Here is a 27272-nt window from a genome sequence, read left to right on the forward strand (position 1 = left end):
AAACGTCAGCCTTTCTGCTCCTATGATGCTGCTTGGCCTGCTGTGTTCATCCAGCCCTGCACCTTGTTGTCTATAGTTTAATTAAAGTTTATTTTGGTAGCTGTATCTCAAGAAATCATTCATAGAATTTAAGATTTAATTTTCACATTTATTAAACATGTTTTGTTAACTATTTTCCCCTACCTGTTTGCAATGAAGGCCCTTAATATTCTATCCAGAGACATTTATGCTTTGTGTGTTGCTTACCCAGAACCTCTGGGAGAACGACTGTACACAGAAACAAAAGTTTTTCTGGAAAATCACGTCCAACATTTGTACAAGGTAATTTTTTCAGTTTAATCACCTTTACTGTAGATTTTAAATGGCTGCATACTGTGCATAAAGTGCAGAGCAAGAAAGGAACGTGGGGCCAAATTTTCGTTTCGAGGTCACAAACCTGACACTTTGAACTTTTCCAAGACCCTGCACCATTTTAGAAACTGTAGTACTAAGTACTTTTCAAAGTATTAGCCAGTAATATTGCATTTTGGGAGGCCAAATGCAAGAGGAAAGTATATAGTAAATGGCAGGACCTTTAAGAGCATTAATAAATAGAGGGATCTTGGGGTGCAAGTCCATAGCTCTCTGAAAGCGGCAGGACAGATGGGTAAAGTGGTAAAGAACACAGTCAAAATGCTTGCCTTCATCGGTTGGAGTATTTTATATTAAAGTTGGCAGTTCAAGTTGCAGATGTATAAAATTTTAGTCGCCACATTGGAGTAGTGAGTGCAGTACTGATCGCCACAGTGCAGGAACGATGTGGAGGCTTTGAAGAGGGTGCAAAAGAGGTTTACCAGGATGTTGCCTGAATTGGAGTGTAATAACTATAAGGGGAGGTTGGACAAACTTGGATTGTTTTTGTTAGAGCTCTGGGAGCTGATGGGTGACCTGATAGAAATACATAACATTATGAAAGGCATAGATAGGGTAGATAGATGGGGTGTTTTTCCCAGGGTGGAAATGTCAAATGCTAGGGGCCATAGGTTTAAGGTGAGAGGGAGAAAGTTTAAAGGAATTCTGAAAGACACGTTTTTTTTTTACACAGAGGATGGTGGGTGCCTGGAACGTGCTGGTAAGGGGTGAATGGTAAAAGCAGATTTGAAAGTAACATTTAAGAGGCATTTAGACAGACATATCAACAGGCAGGGAATATGGACCATGTGCAGGCAGACGCGATTAGTTTAGAATGGCATCATTGTTGGTGTAGACATGGTGGGCTGAAGGGCTTGTTTCTGTGCTACATTCTATGTTTACTAATTGGCTTGCAGCCAAGTTCAGTGCCCAGTTAGGGTGTGGGTAGGGAAATAAGCACAGCAGAATAATTTACAAGGCAAACAACAGTTTCATCTGACTTTTGGCAAAGGGAGACCAGGGTAGGAAACCATTCCTGTGCAGTGCCACAATTTCCTGATTCTTCCCTTGAGACCCTGACCATGACTCTGCTGGACAAGAGATAATTCTTCTCTCCCTCTGGGAGAAGAGCATTAGTAAACCACACAAAAAGCAGGTGAACCTAGATTCCAGCAGGCTTAAGTTCCTCTTGAGTTGAAACAAACACTCCTCATAAGTTCAAGCCAACCCTGTGCCACTGTATGAGCAACTGAGTTTACATTGCCCCTTTTATATACCATTTTCACATTACTGTCATAAGCACGAATGTCTCTCCACTGTATTCCTAATAGCTTGACTCAAATGTGTTCCAGACCCTTTGTGCTCCTCTTGCTTGCTATGTGAAAACTGTTAACTGTTCTTCCCATGCACCAAACATGAATGAGTTCTGCAAGCAGTTAATTGGAAGTGTGCAAGTTGCCAACTCCCCATTCCAACTTCCTGCCCTTCCTTTGAAAATCTAATTTGTCACTGAGGTAGACTTCATCATCATCATCATAGAATCCCTACAGTGTGGAAACAGGCCCTTCGGCCCAACAAGTCCACACTGACCCTCAGAGCATCCCACCCAGATCCATCCCTCTTTAACCCACCTAATCTACACCTCCCTGAACACTACGGGCAATTTAGCATAGCCAATCCACCTAACCTGCACATCTTTGGACTGTGGGAGGAAACCGGAGTACCCAGCGGAAACTCACAACAGACGCGGGGAAAACATGCAAACTCCACACAGACAGTCAGTTGGAACCACTGACACCCCCAAAGGCATGATTTCTTGTGTCTGTGTACATCTGAACTCACCTCAACTCTTCAATTTATTTGATTTCCTCAAGTGTGTATTAACATAGATAAAACTCTAATTTTGCTAAAAATCCTCAAAGGTAATCAAGGGGAAATATTAAGATACTTAAACTTATCATCTGTGTTATTTGTTCTACAGATGATACTTTTACAGACCTGATAGGATCACAGTCAAAATATTCAATCTTGTTTGTCTGCAGTTTTCTGCAATTCCCCAAACCTGCTCAAAAATGGGGATAATTTTCCTTTCAAGCAAGGAGTTTTGTCAATGCGAGTAACTTTTAGAAACTAATCATCAGATAAACTAACTCATCATCAATTGATAATATTGTCATTTTCTTCCAGTTCCATACCGAAATGATATAGAGCAGAATTCCAGTCATTTTCTTGTCTGTGCTGAATTAGCTGGTACAAGTTTCCCAACGATTAATGTGCTTCACTTAGTCTTGGTGCCCTGAACAATGGAGGATAATAATCTGCCGTGATTCCCTTTACTGACTTTTACCCTGGGAATTAAATAGGAGATGCTTATTGATTTTGCTCCATTCTTTTATCAAGAAGTGTCCGACCCATCACCTCTTGTTTCAAACTTCAAGATGGGAACTTTTTTTTAGTGATTGGGGCAATCCATTATCTGCCATTGTCTAGTCATAGGTTTTATTGAATATTTTATTTTGAATATTGGATTGCTATAAAATACAAATTGAATTGAGTAAACATATTTTTGGTGTTGTTTATTGAAGTAGAAAAATATTGAGTAAAATATTCTGTTTGCCAAACAAGAGTCTGAGCTGTGCTATTTTATCTGAAAGGAATATACTGGAAAGATTTGCTTTTGGGATAATGCAGCTACTTTTCATCTTATTCTCAGAACCACTGTGTAACAGAGAGGATATAGTACATCGTCTTTTTTTATAGCACAGAAACAGGCTATTTGGTCCACACTAATGTTTGTGTTCAACTCAGGCTTTCTCCTATTTTTCCTCATTTAGATTTGCCATTCTTGGCCTCTATTACTTTCTTCCTTACTTCTCTCACTTTTTACTTCAGTCACTCCCTGAGGTAATGAACTCAGTGTTCTCCATTGCCTAGGTCAGTTCCTTTTTTCTTTGAATTCCCTACTAAATTTTTTTGTGACTTTCACCCAGGAATAATCCACTGATTTAAAACTGGGACAAGCGCTGCAAGCGAACTCCCAATCCTGCAATGAATGGCCAGCTGAGAATCCAGTGAATTCATGTCTTTAATATATTGAAGCTGCAGTGTATGTTTACAATGATACATGCCTCAGTAGACGAGCATTGGTAGGCAACATGTGCTGAAGATACTGACTGCTCCGCTTTGCTCTAAAACGTGTGCACCAGACAGATGTACTAATGCTTCAAAATTCACAGGACACCCACCTTTTATGGAAGTGGAGCAGAGGTACTAATTTGTCTGGTTCCAAAGTATAACTGTTTTGAAGAAGAAATGTGCCACAAAAGTGACTCAACTTAACATTAAAGCATTGAATTTAAACATTTCAGAGTATTTCTTGCAGTGTGCTATGCAATTTCCCAAAAATATCCAAAATTCAAAATCTGTAAACGTGTCAGATTCTGCAGTAAGCTGCCAATCTTGAGTATTGACTTGTATAACTTCTATTCATCCCAATCATCCAGTTCTCCTGATTTTGGAAATAATTTTGTAATTCAAAAGGATATGTCCTTTGATATACTTCTATTTACAGAAGGTTCTGGATTCCGAAGAAAAGATTTTGACTATGTACCATAAATATTGGGAAGAGTACAGTAAGGGTGCTGATTATATGGACTGCTTATATAGGTAAATAACTTTATCTTATATACAATTCAAAGTTAATCTTTTTCTTTCAAGCCATGTGTTGAAGTTGACAGTTAGATTATTAGTAAGAGGAAGATCTCCATGAACTGAGCAGCAGCTGTACATATATCATTTTCCTCTATCTGCGATTTCTACCTTGATGAAGTTATTATTAATTCTTTTCCCTAATTGTCGGAGTGGGAGTGGTGCGTTGTTCCAGAACCAATTTGCACATCAAATGTTGACCTAAATAAACAGTTAAAATCAATCTATGAATCCACAATGACATTCCTTGAACTGTTGTGATTTACTCTGCATCTGTTTTTAAAAATTGTAATAAAAATGTAAAACACATTCCTTGTGAATGCTTCAGATTAGTAACCAGTTGAAATTTTTTTTCACAACAGGACACATTTTCCTAATGTTCTGTGCATTTGTGTTTTCCTTATCTGTGCGGCTTGCAAAGTTGCAGTTAATTCTCATCTGCTGTTGTCTTGGGAGGTTGTCGGTGGGACTTCTTCATTTGCTGTGGACTTTATGGTGATGGGGTACTTACAAATATGTTAGACAGGAAATTCCACTATTTTGTTTCAATAGTACATGGGAAGAGTTCTGTTAAGCGTTTAAATGACTTTACAATTTTCATTCTTCTCCATGATGGGGGTTATAGATTTTGCAAATGCTGCCCAAGTAAAACAGGGAAATTCCTATCAATGCTGCAGCCACTGTGTGCCAGAATTGGCAGGTGAACACTCAGCTGTGTCCTAGATGGTATCAATTGCTTGCCATTATGACTGCACCTCGCTAAACCAGTGCTGAGTACTTTATCACAGATGTTGTTTGATACACTGCCACACAGCAGACTTGTGAGTGAGGTAAGTTATAGGTTGTGGTTTAAAAGGGACAGTAGAAATGTAGATTCAAAATTGGCTGATTGATAGGAAACAGTAATGTTCAATGGATATTTTTTGGGCTGGGAAATGTTTTTGGGGAGTTCCCAAGAGTTGGTATTGGAACCCTTGGTTTTCCTAATATGTACCAATGACATGGATCTGGGTGTACAGGGGACAATTTCAAAATTTGTAGATGAAATTAACCTTGGAAGAATTGTAAACTGTGAGGGTAACAATGTAGAACTCCAAAAAGACGTTGAAAAGTTGATGGAGTCAGTGGATGAATTTCAATGCAGAGAAGTGTGAGGTGATGCACAGTGGTTGGAAGAACATTGAAAGATAATATGGGGGCACAATTCTAAAGGGGGCAGGAGGGAAGGGTGTGCATGTGCACAAATCATTAAAAGCAGCAGGATAAGTAGAGAGAGAACAGTAAGTAAAGCGTATAGTATCCTTTGCTTTCCTAATAGGAGAATAGAATACAAGGAGCAGGGAGGTGAAGTTGAACTTGTACAAGGCACTTGTTGGACTTCAGGTGGAGTGTTGTGTACTGTTGTGGGTTCCATATAGGAAAGATGTAAATACGTTGGAGAGAGTACTGAAGCAATTTACAAATGTGTCTGAAGACTGATAGGTCCCCTGGACTCAAAGGGATGCATCATAGAATGTTAAAGGAACGAGCTGTGGAGATAGCGGATGTATTGCTAATAATCTTCTGGATTCTGAAAAAGTCCCAGAAAGTTGGAAAGTTGCCAGTGTAACACCTTCATTTAAAAAGGAAAGGAGACAAAAGGCAGGCTATGCAAAATGGTTAGATTAATGTCTATTATTGGGAAGATACTAGTCTATTATAAATAATGTGATAGAACATTTAGAAATGCATAATATGATTAAGCAGAATTAGCTTAAAGGGGAAATCATGCCTGACAAATTTACTAGAATGTTTAAAGAGTTAACAAGCAAGATTGATGAAGGGGTAGCAGTGAATGTAACATATTTGGATTTTTAGAATGTGTTTGATAAGGTGCCACAACTTAGGCCATTTAATAAGATGAATCCATTGTGTTGGAGGTGATATATTGGATGGATAGAGAATTGATTAGCTAAAAGAAAGCAGAGAGTTGGCATTAAGGGGGGCATTTTCAGGCTGGCAATCTATAACTAGTGATGTGCCATAGGAATCAATGCTGGGGTCACAATTATTTACAATATATGTGAATGACTTGGATGAGGACAGTAAATGTACTATAACAAAGTTTGGGGATGATACAAACGCAGGTGGAAAGGCAAGCGCTGATGATAACATAGAGTCTGCAGGGGGATATAGAGAGGTTAAGCGAGAATGGTTCCAAGATGAGAAACTTTGTAACTTGACGAAGTTGTCTGTTCTTCCTGGAGATAAGACGACAAGGAGGAGAATTAATAGACGTTTTCAAAATCATGAGCAGAATACAGTCAAAGGGAGAACTGTTCCTGCTCATAAAAAAAAAATGAGAGGGCATAGATTTAAAGTGATACGCAAATGAAGCACCGGTGACGTGAGGAAAAAAAAGTTTTCAAGCAGCAAGTTGTTAGGGAATGGAATGCACCTATTGGAAATATTGTGGGGACAGGTACAATTGAGGTATTCAAGAGGATGACTATTTGGATAGAAATGGTGTTCAAGGATATGAGGAAAAGGCAGGAGGTTGGTACTCGGTGATAGAACTGGTGCAATCTGTCACAATTCTGTGATTCCTGGTTTAAGACTTGTAGCTGCCAGAAAGGTCCCATCTAAGCACTCAACTGTGCTGCAAACTGAAAGTTGCTGCATAATCAGTCACTTTAAATTCTCATTTTTGTTTGACTGCACAAATAAATTTAAAGAAACCATAAATCTCAAGAAATTACAAGCACAATAAAAATTGACGAGAATCTTTGGCTATTAAAGATTCTTTGAAGGACATTGAGGTTAACTACTCATTGTGTATCAGCCTCTGCTCTTGTAGTCATGCTGATATGGCCAGTGCAGTCAAATTTTTGGCCTGAAGTTACAACTCGATGTTCCTGGTAGGAAAGTTAATAATGGTGGTGCCATTAAAACTCTAAGGAGGGCAGTTGGAACTTGTTTGTGATAGTTATTGCTTGGTGCTTATGTAGTGCAAATGTTGCCTACGCAATTTTAAATGTAGGTTTTTATTAAATTGTGAGCAGTTGAAAACTTTATGCGAAAACACTAATTTAGAAAGCAGTGGCAGGATCAGACAGAGTCAGCTTGGATTTATGAAGGGGAAATCATGCTTGACAAATCTGTTGGAATTCTATGAAGATGTAACTAGTAGAGTTGACAAGGGGGAGCCAATCAATGTAATATATTTGGACTTTCAGAAAACGTTTGTCAAAGTCCCGCATAAGAGATTATTGTTCAAGACTGAAGTGCATGGGATTGGGAGTAGTGTATTGAGATGCACAGAAAACTGGTTGGCAGAGAGGAAACAAAGAGTAGGAATTAATGGGTCCTTTTCAAATTGGCAGGCAGTAACTAGTGGGATGCCGCAGGGTTCAGTACTGGGACTTCAGCTATTCGCAATACATATTAATGATTTGGATGAGGGAACAAAATGTAACATCTCCAAGTTTGCAGGTGATACCAAGTTGGGTGGCCGGGGGGTGGTGAACTATGACAAGCAAGCAGAGATCCTTCAGCATGGTCTGGACAGGTTGGGTGAGTGGGCAAATCAATGGCAGATGCAGTATAATTCGGATAAATGTGAGGTTATTCACTTTGGAAGCAAAAGCAAGAACGCAGATTACTACCTGAATGGCTGTAAATTGGGAGAGGGGAGTGTGCAGCAGGACCTGAATGTCCTTGTGCACCAGTTGCTGAAGGTAAGCATGCAGGTGCAGCAGGTGGTAAAGAAGGCAAATGGTATGTTGGCCTTCATTGCGAGAGGTTTCCAGTACAGGAGCAGGGATGTGTTGTTGCAGTTATACAGGGCCTTGGTGAGGCCACACCTAGATTGTTGTGTGCAGTTTTGGTCTCCTTTTCTGAGGAAGGATGCTCTTGCTCTTGAGGGAGTGCAGCAGAAGTTTACCAGGCTGATTCCGGGGATGGCGGGACTGATATATGAGGAGAGATTTACTAGGTTGGGATTGTTTTCATTGGAGTTCAAATGAATGACGTAGGATCTCAAAGAGACTTGTGAAATTCTAACAGGACTGAACAGGGTAGATGCAGGGAGGATGTTCCTGATGGTGCCTGTGTTAAGAACCAGGGGTCACAGTATGAGGATTCCAGGTAGACTATTTAGGACAGAGATGAGGAAACAGTTCTTCCCCCGAAGAGTGGTGAGCCTGTGAAATTCATTACCACAGGAAGTAGTTGATGCCCAAACATTGAATGTATTCAAGAGGCGGCTAGATATAGCACTTGGGGGTGAATGGGATTAAGGGTTATGGGGAGAAAGCAGGATTAGGCTAGTGAGTTGGCCAATCAGCTATGATCGTGAAGAATGGCGGAGCAGGCTCAAAGGGCCGAATGGCTACCTCCTGCTCCTATCTTTTATGTTTCTATGTGATTTGTGTTGTTTGAACAGCCCTGAGACATCTTACACTGGTCCGATGGTTAATATTGTATACAAGCTTTGAATTAAGATATTCCTGTAGGATTTGAATTTGCGACCTCCTTTATTAATACACCAGCAGCTCTTCAGATATGCGTTTATGATGAAATATTGTTTAAGGCTCTGTTCATTTATTAATTACAATGTGCTGCAGCAGTGTAGCATTGATTTGTGGAATAATACAGCTCCGAAAGAGTCTGGTCATTGTAACTATTTTTTGGTAGAGGTATCAATTTCTTTCCTGTTCTTTTCTATAACTCTGTAAATATTTCCTCTTAAAACACTTATCTAATTCTCTTTTGAAAGCTACCATTGAATTTATATTCATCATCCTAGCAGGCTGTGTATTCCTTATCACAACTTGCCATGAGAAGGAATACTTTTCTCATCTCCTCAGATTCTTTTGCCAATTACATTAAATCCGTATTATCTCACTATAAACCTTTCTGCTACTGAAATCAGCTTCTTAACAACTCTGCAAAAACCCTTCATGATTCTGAGCATTGCTTTTATCTCTTTCAGTTTCCCTTTTGACCTCCTTTGCTGAAAGGAGAACGACCCCAGCTTCTCCAAATACCAAATATATGGTGGAAAGTGTGAGGTAATGCATTTCAGGAGGTCAAACAGTAAAAAGGAATGCACAGAAAGGGGGAATATACTGAGAGGTGTAGATGAAGTGAGAGATCTTGGTGTGCAAGTGCACAGGTTGCTAAAGGTAGCAGTGCAGATAGAGAAGGTTGTAAAGAAGGCATATGAAATGCTCTGCTTCATTGGCAGAGGTATAGAGTACAAAAGCACGGATATAATAATGAAATTGTATAAGAAACTGGTGAGGCTACAACTGGAGTATTGTGTGCAGTTCTAGTCACCACATTACAGGAAGGACATAATTGCTGTGGAGACGTTTACTAGGATGTTGCCAGGGCTGGAGAATTGTAGCTACGAGGAGAGGTTGGGGTTGTTTTTCTTGGAACAGAGAAGGCTGAGGGGTGGTATGATTGAGGTTTACAAAATTGTGAGGGGTATCGATAGAGTCAGTAAGAATAATCTGTTTCCCTTAGCAGAAAGTTCTAAAACCAGGGGTCATAGATTCAAGTTGAGTGGCAGAGGAATTAGAGGGGACATGATGAAAATTTAATTATTGTACAGGTGGTGGTGGGTGTCTGGAATTTGCTGCCTGAGGTAGTGGTGGAGGCAGAGACCCTAAACTCCTTTATAAAAGTACCTGATCATTACCTTAAGTGTTGTGATCTGCAGGACTGTGGGCCATGTGTGGGAAAATGGGATTAGAAAGGGCATTTGGGTGTCTTTGGGTCAGCATGTACAAGATTGGCTGAATGGCCCCTTTCTGTACTGTGTCAGTTCTATGATTCTTTCAGTAATACCAGTAAAACCAGCAACAGAAATTTCTGGAGATAGTCAGAAAGTTGGCAGCACGTGTTGAAAGAGAATGAAATCCTGAATTGAACACAGAACTCCAGGTTCTTCTGGTTTACCTATGATGCCTAAATGTTCTAGCATAACTTTGCTGCTTTTGTATTTTGCCTCTGTTACTGTTGCTTAATTAAGAGCCTTCCTGTCTTGACCTGACATTTTCAAAGATATTGGCATCTGTGCATTGGTCTCTGTTCGTGTTGCCCCTGAAATATTGTACCATTAAGTCATCTTCTCCTTATTCTTCTTTACAAACTGCATCACTTCACACTTTAGTGCACTAAAATTAATTTGTCATCTATCTTCTTTTTGCCAGCCCCATCTGTTAAACAGCAATGTTCTATCTCTGTAGTGTTTGATGGGGGCTTCCCTGCCTTTTTTGAGATCAAATGGTGGTTTCCTGTCTTCTTCTGGCAAAACGGAGGTTTTCGCACCTTCTGCAGCCCAGATGGAGGTTTCCAGCTTTTTTTGCAGACGGAATGGTCGCTTTCCGTCTTTCATGGCCAAGACACGCAGCACATCTCTTTCCCCAGTGTTTGAAGTAAACTTCTTCGGCTGTGGCCTTAATAAATCTTTCTGCCAAATCTTAAGTTTAAAATATTTCCCTCCTGACTTTATCACAAAATCTTATCTTAAAATTCTATCTTCTGTCAGTGTCTATCTTATAAATTTGAGTGCCTTAAATCTGCTCTACAGTGTTTCTGATGTTACAACCTAAGTATTTATTATGTTCACAGCCCTTGACTTCACTGATGTAGTTGTGCCATGTGGTGCCCACTTATGATGGCATCAATGCTCACTGTGAGCAATAAGTTCTCCTTTTTAATTTCTGTCCTTCTCAGTGATTTTTTTTCTCTCTTGATAGCTCACACTTCCTCCTGCATCTGTTATTAATCCTGGAGTGAAGATTTTAGCCCTAAATGCTGCTTTTATCATGCTGTTCCTTCTATATGATCTGCTCTCTGGGTCAAATTGATTTTTTACAACAGTGGTACCTTTGGATTTTTGAGCAACTGTGTCCATCATGGATTGCCATGCTTGAAGTGCTGCTGAACCAACCACTACCAGTTAATGAGATTGTAGGAACTGCCGATGCTGGAGTCTGAGATAACCAGGTGTGGAGCTGGATGAACACAGCATGCCAGGCAGCATCAGAGGAACAGGAAAGCTGACGTTTCGGGTCTGGACCCTTCTTCAGAACTACCAGTTAATGACTGGGGTAGTGTGTGGCCACCAATCCTTTTTACTGTTTGAAATAAAACCTTAAACAAGTTAGACACTTGTCCTTTCCAGATTTTATCTAAGGGCCTGATTGGTTAACTGTGGTAGAGGATGAACCATCAGTGAGTATTAACAAGAAGAGGCATTTGTCTTATGAACAAGATATAGTTTATTGCATGATAGTAATAGATACAAGTTAATATGCTAGTTAGACATATTTGCTAAGACTAACAGATGCTAAGATGACACATTTGACCCCAATGGGCAATTGAGCTCGACTTTTCAATTCTCCACCCAAGACTGTATGACATCATCAGATTGAATGGACCCCGTTGCAGTCTCTAACATTAACTTTTAGCATTACCTTATACAACACCCAAGACCTCCTGAAGGCAATTGCTGTCCTTCCTGAAACATAGAAAATATATGCAAGGTTAAGCCATTTGACCCTGCAATCCCACTCCGCAATTCAGCACGATCATGGCTAATCATCCAACTCAGTACCCTGTTTCTGCTTTCTCCCCAAACCCTTTGATATCTTTAGCCCTAAAAACTGTAAATAATTAATCGAAAACATTCAATGTTTTGGCTTCAACTACTTTCTGTGACAGAGAATTCTACAGGTTCACCACTCCCTGGATGAAGAAAGTCCTCAACATCTCAGTCCGAAATAGCCTACCCTGTATCCTTAAACTATGACCCCAGTCATAGTTCCCGGTCATCAGAAACATCCTTTTTGCATTTACCCTGGCTAGTTCCATAGGAATTTTATAGTATTTTTCATGAGATTCCTCTAAACTCCAGTGAATATAGTCCTAACCAATCCACGCACTCTTCATATGTCTGTCCTGGAATCAGCCTGGTAAATCTTTGTTGAACTCTCTCCATGGCTAGATCATCCTTCCTCAGATAAGGATGTCCGCCATCTATAAGGCACATGTCAGGAGTGTGATGGAATACTCCTGACTTGCATGGATAAGTGCAGCCCCAATAACACTCAAGAAGCTTAACACCATCCAGTACAAAGCAGCCATCTTGATTGGCACTGCATCCACAAGCATTCACTCCTTCCACCACTGATGCTCAGTAGCAGCAGTGTGTACTATCTACAAGATGCACTGCAGAAATTCACCAAAGATCCTCAGACACCACCTTCCAAACCCACGACCACTTCCTTCTAGAAGGACAAGGGTACCATCTCCAAGTTCCCCTTCAAGTCACCCACTATCCTTACTTGGAAATATATTGCTGTTCCTTCACTGTTGCTGGGTCAAAATCCGGGAATTCCCTCCCTAATAGCATTGTAGGTCAACCCACAGCAGGAGGACTGCAGCGGTTCAAGAAGACAGCTCACCACCACCTTCTCAAGGGCAACTAGGGACGGGCAAGAAATGCTGGCCAGCTAGCGACGCCCACATCCCACAAATGAATAGTAAAAACAAGGAAACCAAAGCTGCTCACAATAATCCAGACGTGGTCTCGCTATGGTCCTGTACAATGGCAGCAAGGTATCCACTGAGCTACCATGCTACCCCACAGGGTTCCAGGTTTTTTACCTGTATAAAATATATGGACAGTTCGATGAACTGCCATCCTGCAATTGTGATTCAGAACATCCTGGAAGTGATTAAGCAGCTTGTAGGGACTTGCAAGGTGCAGTTAACAGATGAAGTCCATTCCTGCTGTAGCGTATTTCAGACTGTCTTGAAGGATTGGGATGGAAATTAAATAACAACTAAAGAAAAACTGATGTTCAAAGTGCTAGGAATTGCAAGTACAGTACTGCAATCCAGTATGAAGGATCTTTGATAAGTGAAACAAGTAACTGATCTTATGCTTGTATGTTTATAGTAGATTAAATATAATTCATATAGTTCTTTGAAGTCTAATGTATAATACCTTGACACATTGGATGGAATTAGGTCCTGTAAAGATCTGCTTCATTTTTAATAAGATATTTGGTATGTTTTTCCTTTGATTTTCTTTTTGCCAGCTTTTCTTCAACAACCACCTAACCTCTTGCTTACAGTTGAAAAGGCAAGTGTATAGCCTACACTTGGATCACCATTGACACCCATAGCATTAACATGCATTTATGTAGAAAATTTAACATAGAACAATATTTCAAAATGTTTTATAGATGCTTCATCAAAAATCAGATGCCACACCAAATACGATATAAGGCGAAATGACTAAAAACTTAGTCAGAGGTCTGTTTTAAGGACGTTCTCAAAGCGGGTGAATGAGAAGAGAAATGGGTTTTGATGAAGATCATGAGCCATTGGACTTGAAACGTTAATTCTGCTTTCTCCCTACAGATGCTGCCAGGCCTGCTGCGTTTCTCCAGCAATTTCTGATTTTGTTTCAGATTTCCAGCATCTGCAGTTCTTTTGTTTTATTATAGTCTTGATTTCTTTGCTGATGAAAAGTCTGTCTGTCTCAGTCCTAAATATACTTAATGTCACAGCCTCTACAGCCCTCTGTGGTAAAGAATTCCACAGATTCACTACCTTCTGAGAGACTAAATATCTCTTCGTCTCTGTCTTCAATGCGTTATCCTTTACTCTGAAAAATACAGAATTTGTGATATGAACTAAATTCAAAGGCTTTTGTCTCTCCAATTCTCAGGTAGATGAAATTTATCTTGTCCATGATTGAATATTGAGTAAACTGTCTAGTAATATACAGGTTGTGGTTTGTTCGAGAGAGGGAAGGTGGGATTGATCTAGCCCATATTTGTGGAACATGTTAAACAGAGACGGCATATAGGTGGGAAAGGAAGGGGAGAGAACAGTTCTTTTGTAGCACTCCACAGGTAAGCATGCAGTAGTGAGAAAATGAAGATCTGCCCGCAATAGGGTGGATAAGAATACAGCTAAGCAATGTGATCAGCAGTTCAGTGAAAACTAAGTTGGGGCAGCAAGTAGTAGTTCTGGTAGACAAGATGAGCTCAGTGGGAGCTGGGCATGAAACCTGAAGCAAACACAAAGGAAGCTGAAGAAACCCATCAGATCTGGCATCATCCTTAGAGAGTGAAACAAAGTTACCATTTTGAGTCTGGTCTGACTCTTCTTCAGAACTTGTGGGCAACTTCTTCAGAAACAAGTGAATGTGGACAATTCCAGGCACATTACTTCAGGAAAGCCAGAGATGGTTCAGAAGAGATTTACTGGGATGTTGCAGGGAATGGAAGGTTTGAGTAAGAAAGAAAGGCTGTATAGGCTGGGACCTTTTTCACTGGAGCATAGGAAGTCGAGAGGTGACCTTATAAAGGTTTATAAAATCATGATGGGTATAAATAGGATTAATGGTAGGTGTCTTTTCCCTAGGATGGGGGATTTCAAGACGAGGGGACATATTTTTAAGGTGAGATGAGAGAGATTTTAAAAAGACATGAGGGGTAAATGTTTTACATGGGAGGGAGGGTGTTCACGTGTGGAATGAACTTCCTGAGGAAGTGGTGGATGCGGGTACAGTTAAAATGTTTAAAAGACAATTCGATAAGTACATGAATAGGTAAGGCATGAAGGGATATGAGCCAGAAGCAGGCAGGTGGGACTAGTTTAATTTGGGATTATGTTCTACATGGACTGGATGGATCAAAGGGTCTGTTTCTGTGCTGTATGACTCTATATATATAAAAACTCAGTCATCTTATACTGGCCAGTCAAGAGTGCATTATTCTAGGGTATTTTTAATGATTAACCTGCCAAATTGAATCATTGGCAGTAACTGGAGTGGGAGTCCTACCATTGGAATTCTTCCCATTTCCCCTGGAATAGTTTGAATTGTCAGTATTCCAAATGATCCTAGTTCAACAAATAACAGGAAGCTTTTTAGTGCTCTATGCCAATGTGTAAAATTTATCAACAAATAAGAACTAGCCCATTAAGCTTCGACTGTATAGGCCAACAAATGAGGCTTAGGCTATGTGAAGGGACACGTCCGATCTGGAACCGGCGTGAAATATGCCATGTTCAAAACTATGATATATAAAGATGGGATTGCTACCTTTACTATTAAAAACAAACTTGCATATGATACTTTATGGACAAGTGTGAAGGAAATAGATGCTAAGCGAAGAAAGTGGTTAAAGAGTGACCAATTTGTTATTATAAGATGTGGCTTTTCAGGAGCATTTCAGAGGAGGACAGTTTCTAATATAATTATTGTATAGCACAGCAGTTTGTGTAATCTCGGATTGCATTGTTGTAGAAGCTGAAAGCAACAGAGATTTTGTACAGGCGGTAAATTTTGTGCTTAGTTCAAATCATCCTTGTCCAGTTTAAAACTGTACTGCATCTTTGGCTAACCAGTGAGATGTTTGCCTCTGTATTTGTGTTGCAGTCAGGAACTGAACCAAATAGAACGGTATTGATAAATAAGTTGAGCTGTTGCATATTGGCGCTCCGGCACACACCAGAAAAACATTGTACGATGTCATTGATTCTTAATTCTTATTACTAAATTAATCAACTAATTAGTATGGTTACCAAAATTTATGTAAATATGCACACGTCTCTCAGACAGCCTTGACATTTCTAAAATTTGCCATTCGCACAGATATCTCAACACACAGTTCATCAAGAAAAACAAATTGACAGAAGCTGACCTGCAGTATGGGTACGGTGGAGTGGATATTATTGAACCACTGATGGAGATAGGAGAGGTAAGGTCAGCCAGAAAAGAGAAATTCCTATTTGAATTGAAACATTGATCTGATCAATATGTTTATTTGAAATTCTGTTGGAACAGTAACTGAAATTTTGACAGGTCAGTGCAGATCAAAGCTTTTAAACTCCTGGTTGCATAATCTACATAATAGTGCATATATAGTGCATAAAACATCCATATATAGTGGGGTGGTTTCAATTGATATTCAAAGTGAAGTCACAGGGCAATGTCTTTTAAAATAACAGGCTCTCAGACCTGAAGAAATGCATGCAAGTCTCCTCCGTGGTATTACGTGTGATACCAAGTATGTACTTCTGTCCCTTAAAGCGAGTGTTGATGTATTTTTTCAAGCTATTTTCAAAATAAAATCCATTGGACTGCATGTTCTTCTGCTAGAAATGATTTAATCACTTTATCCTTAAAAAAGATTTGTTTCATGTTCTCCCTCTTTCTGTCCTTTGTATGTTCTGCATTCTATAAAGAGCTGCTTTCTGGCAGCAGCTTTGATATTCTTCTGTTATCGGTGTCTTGCTGTTTTCAGGCAAGAGAAAGTTGACTCCTTTAACAGTTATTGCATCTGACATTTATGTTCCTTACGGAATCTTTTCATCTGACTTGTACAACTTTTAGGCAAGAACATTATAATATCTGTGCAAAAAGAAACAGCATTCTCAGAAGCAAGGCACGTTAGAATGGAACAAATGAAATCGTATTATGTAGTATGTTTTTAAATATGTAAACATATTGATTTTCCATTTTAAATATCATAGCTTCTCTCTTTCTCAAATTCTTTTTCTGTCTCTCTCCCTTTGCCACCACCTCCCATTCTATTTTTGCCCTTATATTTAGAAAATTGGTGTATTTCAGCTTAATTCCAATCAAAAATTTTGCATTTCTAGCTAGCTCTGGACATGTGGAAGAAACTGATGATTGAGCCATTACAAACCATCCTCATCCGAATGCTCCTCCGGGAAATAAAAAAGTGAGTGGATATCAATTAACATTAAATTACTTATTCAGAAATACCAGTGACCTAGTAACGTGAATATTTCTTCTGAACCATGACAGGTTGTATTTTTATCATATTTCTATTTCAAACTCTAGTTCTATGGTTTTAAGGCGTTTCCAGCATGGTGATAAGGCAGTAGCTACAGTCCTGTAATTCTTTAATAATTTATTCTGCAATCAATGGATTTGACAGCTTAAAATTAATGTAGAAGAATGGAAAATGCTCACTTCAGAAAGCTACAATACAGCCAGACCAAAGGCACAACTGTTGCTGCTTTCAGTTGCTGCTTTCAACAGCTATTTGGATATTATAGAGAATATCTGGATCGATGCCATTGAGATAAGTGGATCTTTTTCAAGTCGGCAATGGAGTGCCACAGGGATCAACGCTAAGTCTGTATTAAGTTAGAAGAAACTCAGTTGATCCACATCTTGACACGCAGTCTGACAGCATAAGGTTAGTTAGCCGCTCAGTGTAGATGGTGGCACTTACCATGAACTTGTTTTATACATGTGTATATATAAAATTGCAAGGATAAGAGGGATGGGACTTTAATGTGCTTTTGTTATGATTGCGCTGAACCAAGAGGAGCAGCCTGTACAGGTGATGTACTGTAAATCAGGAACAAAAACAAAGTTGCTGGAAAAGCTCAGCGGGTTGAAATCACAGAATCCCTACCGTGTGGAAACAGGCCATTTGGCCTAACAAGTCCACACCGCCCCTCCGAAGAGCATCCCACCCTGACTCATTCCCCTACCCCTGCATTTCCCCATGCCTAAGCCACCTAACCTAAATATCCCTGGACAATTTAGCATGGCCAATCCACCTACCCTACACATCTTTGGACTTTGGGAGGAAACCCATGCAGACACGGGGAGAATGTGCAAACTCCATACAGACAGTCGCCGGAGGGTGGAATTGAACCCAGGTCCCTGGCGCTGTGAGGCAGCAGTGCTAACCACTGAGCCACCGTGCCGCTCGGATGAGGATGAACATTTCAAAGGCTCCCTTGTCGAAGTTGTCATCACCAAACACATATTCCCCTCTCCTCACTTGTCCGCCTTTCACAGGGACCGTTCCCTTCGGGACACCCTGGTCCACACTTCCTTCATCCCCAACAGCCTCCCATAGCCCTACGGCACCTTCCCCTGTAACTGGCGAAGGTACAACACCTGCCCACTTACCTTCTCCCTCCCCACTATCCAAGAGCCCAAACGTATCTTCCAGGTGAAGCAACACTTCACCTGCACTTCCCAGAATCTCATCTACTGCATTCGCTGCTCACAATGTGGTCTCCTCTACATTGGGGAAACGAAACGTAGACTGGGTGACCACTTCACAGAACATGTATATTCTGCCTGCAAAAAAGATCCTGAACTACCTGTTGACTGCCACTTTAACACACCACCCTGTTCCCTGGCCAACACCTCTGTCTCTGGCTTGTTGCAGTGTTCCAGTGAAGTTCAATGCAAGCTGGAGGAACAACACCTCATTTTCCGCTTGGGGACCCTGCAGCCCTCCGAACTCAATATCGAGTTCAATAATTTTAGGGCCTAAACTCTCCCATGTCCCAGCCCCACACACCGGGCCTTGTTGTCAAATAGCCTGCCATTACACATGACCTGTTGTTAGTCACTAATAGTAATTAACAACTATTCACCCTCCCAGCCTGATCGCTATCAACTCCTTTGCCTGTCCAACTGTCTTTCTCTCTCTTTGGGCTCTATCCTGTCATTTACTCCCTACCCCAACCACCTCCCTGTTTTCGGCGTATAAACTGATGTTTACCCAGCCACCATCAGTTCTGATGAAGGGTCACCGGACCCGAAGCGTTAACTCTGTTTTCTCCTTCACAGATGCTGCCAGGCCTGCTGAGCTTTTCCAGCAACTTTGTTTTTGTTGTTGTGTGTAGGAGATGTACTGCCTGTATTGTGGCAAGTAGTGATGTTACTAAAAGTGCAGTGTCATCAAGTCAAGCATGGCGAAGCCGTGGAGGAAAATGCCACAGATGATCACTTAAAGGAAAATATAGATAATATCAGCGATTATTTTGAAGACAAGGTAGTTGTGTGGATGAGAGTTGAGAGCATATGGAAGTGTTTCAGACAGGCTGGTAAATACTGAATGGAGAATGTGAATTGAATTCTAACCATCGTGTGCTGGTCCTGATGGTTAAAACAGGAAGTAGACGCAACTTCTGTTCTTTTTCTTTTTGATGTTTTTCCATCCAATTCCAATTAACACTACGTGCCAGACAACATACACAGGAAAGATGCCAATCAGGTGGCGTGGAAGTGAAATCTGCCGTCAGCTGACAATACTCCAGTTATAGTCAGGCTATGAAAGAGCTTCTTGATAAACAGTGAGCCTTGTCATTGCAGCTGCAACTTGCCTGCTCAACTCTGTTCATTCACATAAGACTTTGTGAGAGTGGTGTGGAAGTTTTTGAAATTTAAATTTCACTTGTCAGTGTGTCACACATTACATTGGATTAATCTGATTCATTGCTATTGATTGACACCAGCCTGGCACAACTCATGATTGGTATGTATTGATGGATTTAGGAGAGTTGAGGACATTTCATTATGGAACAAACAATGATGTATTTTTGAATTCATTCTTTATTGAATGTTTATGTCAGTAGCCAGTGCTGCACACACCACTCTGTAGGATGTGGCTGAACTTGCATAGTCAGCTACCTCTCATTCCTACGCATCGTAAGTGTTCTTGTCCAAGATAAATCTCAATGGGGATTATTGAGATGTTGAAGGTAAACTCAGGACCTTGAGATTTGACTGTACCTGCCAGTACAATGAGATGGACCCAAACCTGGCCAGTCCTGACACCGCCATTTAGGAGCCCTCATTTTCTTGTCAGGATCTTCCCTTCTTTGTGCTCCCAACCCAATTTCACTAGCACGTATGCGTGCGCGCACACACTCGCTCATTAAATCAAACGCACACACCCCCAATCCATGCAGGTCCTGAGCCGTCATGCAAACTGCCATGCATCTGTACCCCTCCTTTGTGCAAAAACAAAACACTGATCCCAGAGTCATTGCACAAGCTGACTTGTATTCCACTACAAGATAAACATGCATCAAGTGCTGACGGTATTCTCATGCATCATTGACTTTATCTTGGAGTTAGGACAGAGTTTAAGAGGATAGTTTTATGCTAATACGTATTTATGACAAGGCACAAGCATGCTATTGACTTAATCCCTGCATCTCAACCCAGTGTCAGGAAATCAATGGAGGAAATGTCAACATTTCGGGTATTGCACTTCTTCGGGACCTGAAGATGGATAATACCTGAAACGTTGACTTCTCCTCCAGATGCAGCCTGGTTTGCTGTGTTTTTCCAGCCGACTGTTTGTCTACCTTGGATTCCTGCATCTGCAATTATTTTGTCTCAAGTCAGGAAATCAATATTGTGGCTCCTTTCTAACTCACTGATCCCACAAGTCAAGTCTCCTGCTCTTGTAGGCTCTATAAAATATCTTTTGAAAGTAAAAATACTATCTGGACCACAGCTGGTGTGAGCCAAGGCTTGTAATCAAGGCTTAGAGTAAACAATCTTGACTTTGCAGAGATGGAAAAGAAAGTCATTACTTGTCTACATGTAGAGAGAGAATGCAGTTGGAGTTGAATGTTCTTCATTCCGGAGTGGAATCTGTTGTCCTAATTCTCCAGGAGGAAAAGTTGATTTGGTTGGAGAGTGAGGGAGAGCAGTATTATTTCATCATTAATGCCAAGGGATAGCTGTAAGTAGTTGTCTAAGCTCCTCAGTGTATTGACACCCATTCATAACTTGATAATACAGGTCAGTGAGTTAGAATATGTTTAGTAAAATGAGACCTATTTGTAGTGAAAGCCTAGAAACTGAAATGAGAATACCGTAAATGGGAATACAGCAAACTTTGTTTTAACTGGCACCTTATGAACCGGCACTCTTGGTAAACTGGCAAAAATTATAAATCTCAAATACCTTAAGTTTACTGTGTTATTCTGTCCAAATATGATAGTTTTTTTGATTTATTTACCTCACTGCAAATGCACTTGTTGTTCAATTGAATAGCCACACGAAATATCAACAGTCGATTCCATTTCGAGTCTATTTCACCTCGAATATCGTGATGTCTGAGTAGTCAGTTGAGGGTGTGAGTGAGAAGGCTCTCTGCCAGTAAGTTTTATTTAAGGCAAAGTTACATTTTTGTTTAAGTGATTTATGCTTTAAATAAAGTTTGACAGTGATGCATACATCCCCTGCATTAATGTTTCCATTGCCCAGTGTGTGTTTTTACATTGATTACGTGGACTCCATGATTGTCTGGAATATTTGATCAATCAGCACACTCCTGGTCCCATAGGTGCCGGATAATAAAAAGTTTACAGTATTTTGAAAAACACTGCTTGCAGTAACTTATCAAAGATAAGTAGATATTTTTGCATTCTATCCTGCATTCCCTCTAATTTCCTTTCTAGCTGCATGGGCCTGTAAGGTCTGTGTGTGGCAGTGACTTCCAGAACAGTTGCTATCGTCAACACCAATTGCTGTACATCGAACCTTGGAGCAGCTGTGCACGTGCACAACCTAGAGAGAGCATTAATTCTGTTATGTAATTTAAAATGTGTTCAAGCAATTCATATATTTTGATTACTTTGAAGTCCAGTATTTTCAGAGAATCAAATACAGCAAATATTTTGCATAGCAGTAAGCTGAATGGCTTATTTATTTTGGAGGAGCTTGTTGAGCAAGACATGTCAGCAGAACTATGTGCATGCTGAATAAGATATGGCATCTTTTTTGTCCTACTGAGCATGCATGTTATCCCTGGGCTTAACGTTTCATCCAAAACAAACAGCTCCCATCATGTTGCATTCAGAGCAGCATTGATGTCGGTGAAGTAACAGCCTAGATGCTCAAGTTTGCTCAAATGCTGGAGAGGGATTTAAATATAATTTTCTGACACTGAAGTTGGACAGTTACCAGATAACTACTTCACGCCCATTGTATGTTTCTGAGTTTGCTTTAACTTTTCAAGGTTAACTATATATCTACTTTCAGCAAATAGGTTCTCAAAATGTTCATATGTTCCTGCAACAAAAGGACCATTTAGGACTGAGATAAGGAGAAATGTTTTTTCTTGGAGGGTGGTGAATCACCACTCCAAAAGTCTGTAAAAGCTCTTTGAGTATATTTAGAGTTTGAGAGATTTATAAGATCATAAAATGTGGGAACATAAGCCATTCAACTATGCAGTCGCCTGTCCCATTCAGTGAGATCATAGCTGATCTGATAATCCTCAACTCCATACTACTATCTTTTCCCCATAAACCATGATTCCCTTACTGGTTAAAAAAAAATTGTCTGTCTCGGCTTTAAGTATAGTTAATTACCCAGCCTCAATAGCCCTCTACGGTAAAGATTTACCACCCTCTCAGAGAAGAAATTCCTTCTCATCTCTGTTTTAGATTTGTAATTAACAAAGGCTTAAAGCATTATGCAGAAGCAATTGAAGTGTTCAATCAGCCATGATTGTATTAAATGGCGGAGCAGCCTCGACAGGTTGAATGGCCTACTTCTGTTCCTATCAGAATGCAAAGCAAAGTAGGTTTTAAAAACAACTTAATGCATTTTACGAAGATTTCTTTTGTTCCATTGTAATGCAGTGATCGCTGTGGAGAGAACCCAAATCAAAAAGTAATCCACGGGGTTATCAACTCCTTTGTTCATGTTGAACAGTACAAGAAAAAGTTCCCACTTAAGGTAAGAAAATTCTGGAAATTGTATGTTAATAATGAGGAATATATTTTTATCTTCTAACTATTGAGTTACTGCATCGCCTTCCAGATGACTGTGTTGGAAATGTGCATTTAGTTTAAGCAAAGCGGAAGAAATTGTCTGACATTTGATGGCAGCTCAACACGTTATAAAACTTGTATTCTGTCTGTATTCCGAAATGTGCATGTGATTTTCATGTGCCTGCTGAAACTGCAAGTTTATATTGAACACTGAACAGTTCACTGCACTTGGAGACACAGAAAATAATGGTCCTCACATGATTATTTACGTGTTTTAGTTTACTGTCTGTCTCTTTCAGTCGAATTATCTGTACCTAATTTAGAACAAGAAGAGAACATATGTGCGACAAATTGCTCAATTAATGTTAGGATTTCTGACTTTCATGAGCTTCACAATTTGAAATACTTAATCCTTGATCCTTTGAGATTTTGTAGGCATTCTAAGTAATTGTTCTTCCAACTTCAGTTTTATCAGGATCTCTTTGAAGGTTCATTTCTAACAGAAACGGGAGAGTATTACAAACAAGAAGCTTCAAATTTACTTCAAGAGTCAAACTGCTCGCAGTATATGGAAAAGGTATACAGTATTTACAGTGAAGTTGTACTTGCATGAAACAGTTTTCAGTGATGCCCGTTTGGATTCCAACTCAGAGAACGTTCATTACACTCCTGTTGTCACAGGTTTTAGCAAGATTAAAAGATGAAGAAGTTCGATGTCGGAAATATTTGCATCCTAGCTCATATGCCAAAGTAATTCATGAATGCCAGCAACGAATGGTAGCAGACCACCTGCAGTTTCTTCATGGGGAATGCCAGAATATCATTAAACAAGAAAGGAGAGAAGGTGAGAAATATGGTCAGTTTCCAGTTCACTACCTAAAAAGTTTGTCGACCAAATCATTTGTTGGTCCCAATGAATTTGGCTGTTGCTGTAATTGACATCTGAGTTGATGTCAAATGGTCTATCTGGAGTTATTCTTATTCAACCTTTTCATATTTTAGTGTCTTGCCAGAGCATTTCAGAGTTATGAGTTAATCACATTGTCTGGAGTTGCAAATAGACTAGAATGAATTAAAGGAAGTAAGGGGTTTTAAAGCAGTTCAGCAGTTTCATGGTCACCATTCTTGAGATTTTTTTTGATTTCTAGATTAATGAAAGTAAAATTCTTCGCTGCTGTGGTCAGATTTAAACTCATCTCTCTAGACCAGTGTTTCCTGTAGTCTGCACAACTAGACCATCAGCCCGTCAAGTGCCATATACTTAACATCCAGGTAGTAAAATGAAACTTACTGCTGCTAGACTGTAAGAGAAAGAGCAGAAGTAAGCCTTTTGGTCCACTGAGGCGGCTCTGGCATTCAATGAAATTATGGCTGATACAATAATCTCAGAGGTCATAAGAAATAGGAAGAACTGGAGTAGGCTGTTCGGCCCCTTAAGCGTACTCTGCTATTCAGTAGAATCATGGGTGATTGAACACTGCTCGTACTCACTTTCTTTCCCTTTCCCTGTAGCCCTTGATTCCCCGATGGATCAAGAATCCATCTATCTCAGCCTTAAATATACGCAAGGATTCTGCTGTCACAGCTGTTTATGGCAAAGAGTTCCAAAGACTCTCAACCAGAGGAAGAAATTCCTCCTCTTCTCAGTCTTAAATTGGCACCCCTTTGTTGTGGTTGGTTGTCTGGCAGAGCTGGTTTGTTGTTCCGCAGATGTTTCATTACCCTGCTGGGTAACATCATCAGTGCAACCTCCAGTGAAGCGCCGTTGTGTTTTCCCGCAAACTCTGGAGTCCATTGAGCTGGCACCCCTTTATTCTGAGACTAGCCCTCTGGTGCCAGACTCACATGAGGGAAACATCCTCTCAGAATAGCCCCTTAAGAATCCTGTATGTTACAACGAGATCACCTCTCATTCTTCTAAACTCCAGTGAGTAGAGTCCCAGCCTGTTTAGCCTTTGTTCATTAGACAATCTGTACAGACCAGGGCTGATCCGAGTGAACCTTCTCTGAACTGTCTCCAATGGCTATATATCTTTTCTTAGTTCAGCAAGCCATTACTGTTCACAGAATTCCACCTGTGGTCTGAGCAATGCTTTGTATAGTTTTAGCAAGAGCTCCCTATTTTCATAATCTATTCCCTTTGAATAAATTCCAAAAGTTATGTTTCCTTCTCTAATACCTGCTGAACTTGGATGTGATTCATGCATGAGGACCTCCAACCCCAGTGTTGCAGCTTTCTGCAGGCTTTCCCCTTTTAAAAAAATATATGGTAGATAAAATAAAGGGAACGTTGGTCTGGAACATCCATCTCCTTACTCAGGGTCAAATTTAGTTTGATAATTCTCCTGTGAAGCCCTTTGTTGTGTCTTACTATCTTAAAGGTGCTATTTAAATGCAGGTTGTTATGAAATATAAATTAATAAAACTTGAACTTCGTCTTTTTAAAATACTTTACACTTCTCGTACTGCCATATACTTCTCACAGACTTATACTTTCAAATCAGCAGTATGAAGAAGAGCCACTGATTCATAGATGATATGATGTAAATCAATTGAAATATGCACCTGTCTGATTGATATTTCCTTGAATTGATAAAACGTCAAATCTGTTATAGGTTCAAGTTCAAATGACTAGGCCAGTTACATCATAATTTAAAAGTACTATCTGGAAGAAGATGAACTTTATAATGCTATTATGATCTAATTGAAACCTGGGTTCGTCTTGCAAAATGTTTGGAAAACCATATATATCACTGTGGATAACAAGGTACAGGGCTGGATGAACACAGCAGGCCAAGCAGCATCATGGGAGCAGGAAGGCTGACGTTTCGGACCTAGACCCTTTCAGCTTTCCTGCTCCTATGATGCTGCTTGGCCTGCTGTGTTCATCCGGCTCTACACCTTGTTATCTCAGATTCTCCAGCATCTGCAGTTCCTACTAGCTCCTATATCACTGTGGAGGGTGTTTGAGCAAACTGAATTTGAAATTTTTCAGTGCTGTTCCCCCCTCAGCACTGTCAGCACTAAACTCTTTAGATTACACATCAAGACTTGAAGGAATGCTGGAGCATTGTCAGCGCCCTTGGAATTTTACTGTGAGAGTCAGATCTGCTTCTAAAATCAATGTTAACCTGCTATTGGTGCAATACTTTCTGTAACTTCCTTCACCACCAGAGGGCAGTCAACTGCAGAACTGTCGAGGTAAAGTTGGAAGGTTTCCTTTTCTGAAGAATGTGTTTTTATGAGCATGTTTTTTAGTCAGTAACAATTTTTAAATCTACAGTTTTAAATTTGAGTTCATATTCTCAAACTCTTACTGTGGGATTGAACTTCTCATGTTTTTGGATTATAAAACCTAGCGTTTGATTATCCTTAAAATAACCATGATAGTTTTTTATTGTTAACATGTTTATTTATAGCAGACTGGTAGGTTTCACCACCTTTATTGTAGGATTGTTGAATGAGTATATGCCAATAAAAATAAGCAGTTTCCCCATTTTTATTCCATATCCCCTTCACCCTCCAGCAGACATGGCAAATATATATACTTTGCTCCGTGCTGTCTCAAACGGATTACCTCATATGATTCAGGAGCTTCAGAATCACATTCATGATGAGGGCCTTAGATCCATCAGTAACCTCTCTCAGGAAAATGTGAGTCTGAACGATTTCTTCACCTTTAATTGTAAGATTAATAGTATGTTGTGGGCTAACTGTTAACTATTACGTAGCATCTCTGTTCATCATAAGTACTGTCTGGTTTTCGGTCTTGGGAAGTAAATAAAGCCAAAGGTAGTGCTTTTTTGCAATTGATTTCTGCAGTCACAGAATGTAAAAGAATGACTTGCCTTCATAAAGCCACCCCAAACATTTAACATCCAGTGAAGGACTTCCAAAAAATCTTATCACTGTTTTAGGGAATGTGGCAGCCAATTTGCACTTAGCAAATTCCCACAATCAGTAATAAAAACTGGAAGTGCTTTCTCCCTCTAAACTTCCTGCTGTCTTTATTTCAGATCTCTAGCATCTGCACTATTTTGATTTTGTTTTCATCCACAAACAGTAATGTGACAATGAGCAGATAGTCTGTGTTTCATTTTTGCCATAGAGGGATAAATATTGACCAGATCACAATAAGATTTTGTTTCTTTTCCATTCCTAGATTTATTTCTTTTGTATTAAATTTTGTCTTCACAAGAAACTAACTTGTATAACAACCTCCTAGTGCCATGTTCACCTTTTTTAAAATTCATTCATGAATATAGGTGTTTCTGGCTGGGTGAGGATTTATTGCCCACCCTTATTTCCCACTGAGAAGGTGGAGGGTGAGCTGCCTTGTTGAATCATGGCAGTCTGTTTAGTTTAGGTAGACCCACAATACCTTCGGAGAGGAATCCCAAGATTTTGACCTGAAGGGGTAGTGATACATTTCCAAGTCAGGAAGGTGAATGGCTTAAAGGGGAACATGCATCTGATTATGTTTCCATGCATCTCATGTTGCCGTTGTCATTCAAGATGGTAGTGATTGTGGGTTTGGAAGGTGCTGTCTAAGGTAGGTTGGTGAATTTCTGCCATGCATC

General features: G+C 40.0%; 1 protein-coding gene across 4 annotated transcripts in view; it reads left to right on the forward strand.

The window, feature by feature from the left end:
- The first annotated feature begins 192 nt into the window (after positions 1 to 192).
- Positions 193 to 27272, forward strand: part of cul2 (cullin 2) — a 60707-nt gene continuing 33627 nt past the window's right edge. Inside the window, exons 1-8 of one of the 4 annotated variants that reach the window (XM_020523193.2) lie at positions 193 to 321; positions 3962 to 4056; positions 15767 to 15872; positions 16777 to 16859; positions 22561 to 22657; positions 23159 to 23269; positions 23374 to 23548; positions 26222 to 26346. In XM_020523193.2, the coding sequence (XP_020378782.2) occupies positions 193 to 321; positions 3962 to 4056; positions 15767 to 15872; positions 16777 to 16859; positions 22561 to 22657; positions 23159 to 23269; positions 23374 to 23548; positions 26222 to 26346 (921 nt within the window). Of the gene's footprint in view, positions 322 to 3961; positions 4057 to 15766; positions 15873 to 16776; positions 16860 to 22560; positions 22658 to 23158; positions 23270 to 23373; positions 23549 to 26218; positions 26347 to 27272 lie in introns of all 4 variants that reach the window. The other 3 variants (XM_020523197.2, XM_048611850.1, XM_048611856.1) reach the window with 3 other exon arrangements.

This window comes from Rhincodon typus, chromosome 2, assembly GCF_021869965.1.
Source record: "Rhincodon typus isolate 14 chromosome 2, sRhiTyp1.1, whole genome shotgun sequence".
In the NCBI taxonomy this organism is placed as follows: domain Eukaryota; kingdom Metazoa; phylum Chordata; class Chondrichthyes; order Orectolobiformes; family Rhincodontidae; genus Rhincodon; species Rhincodon typus.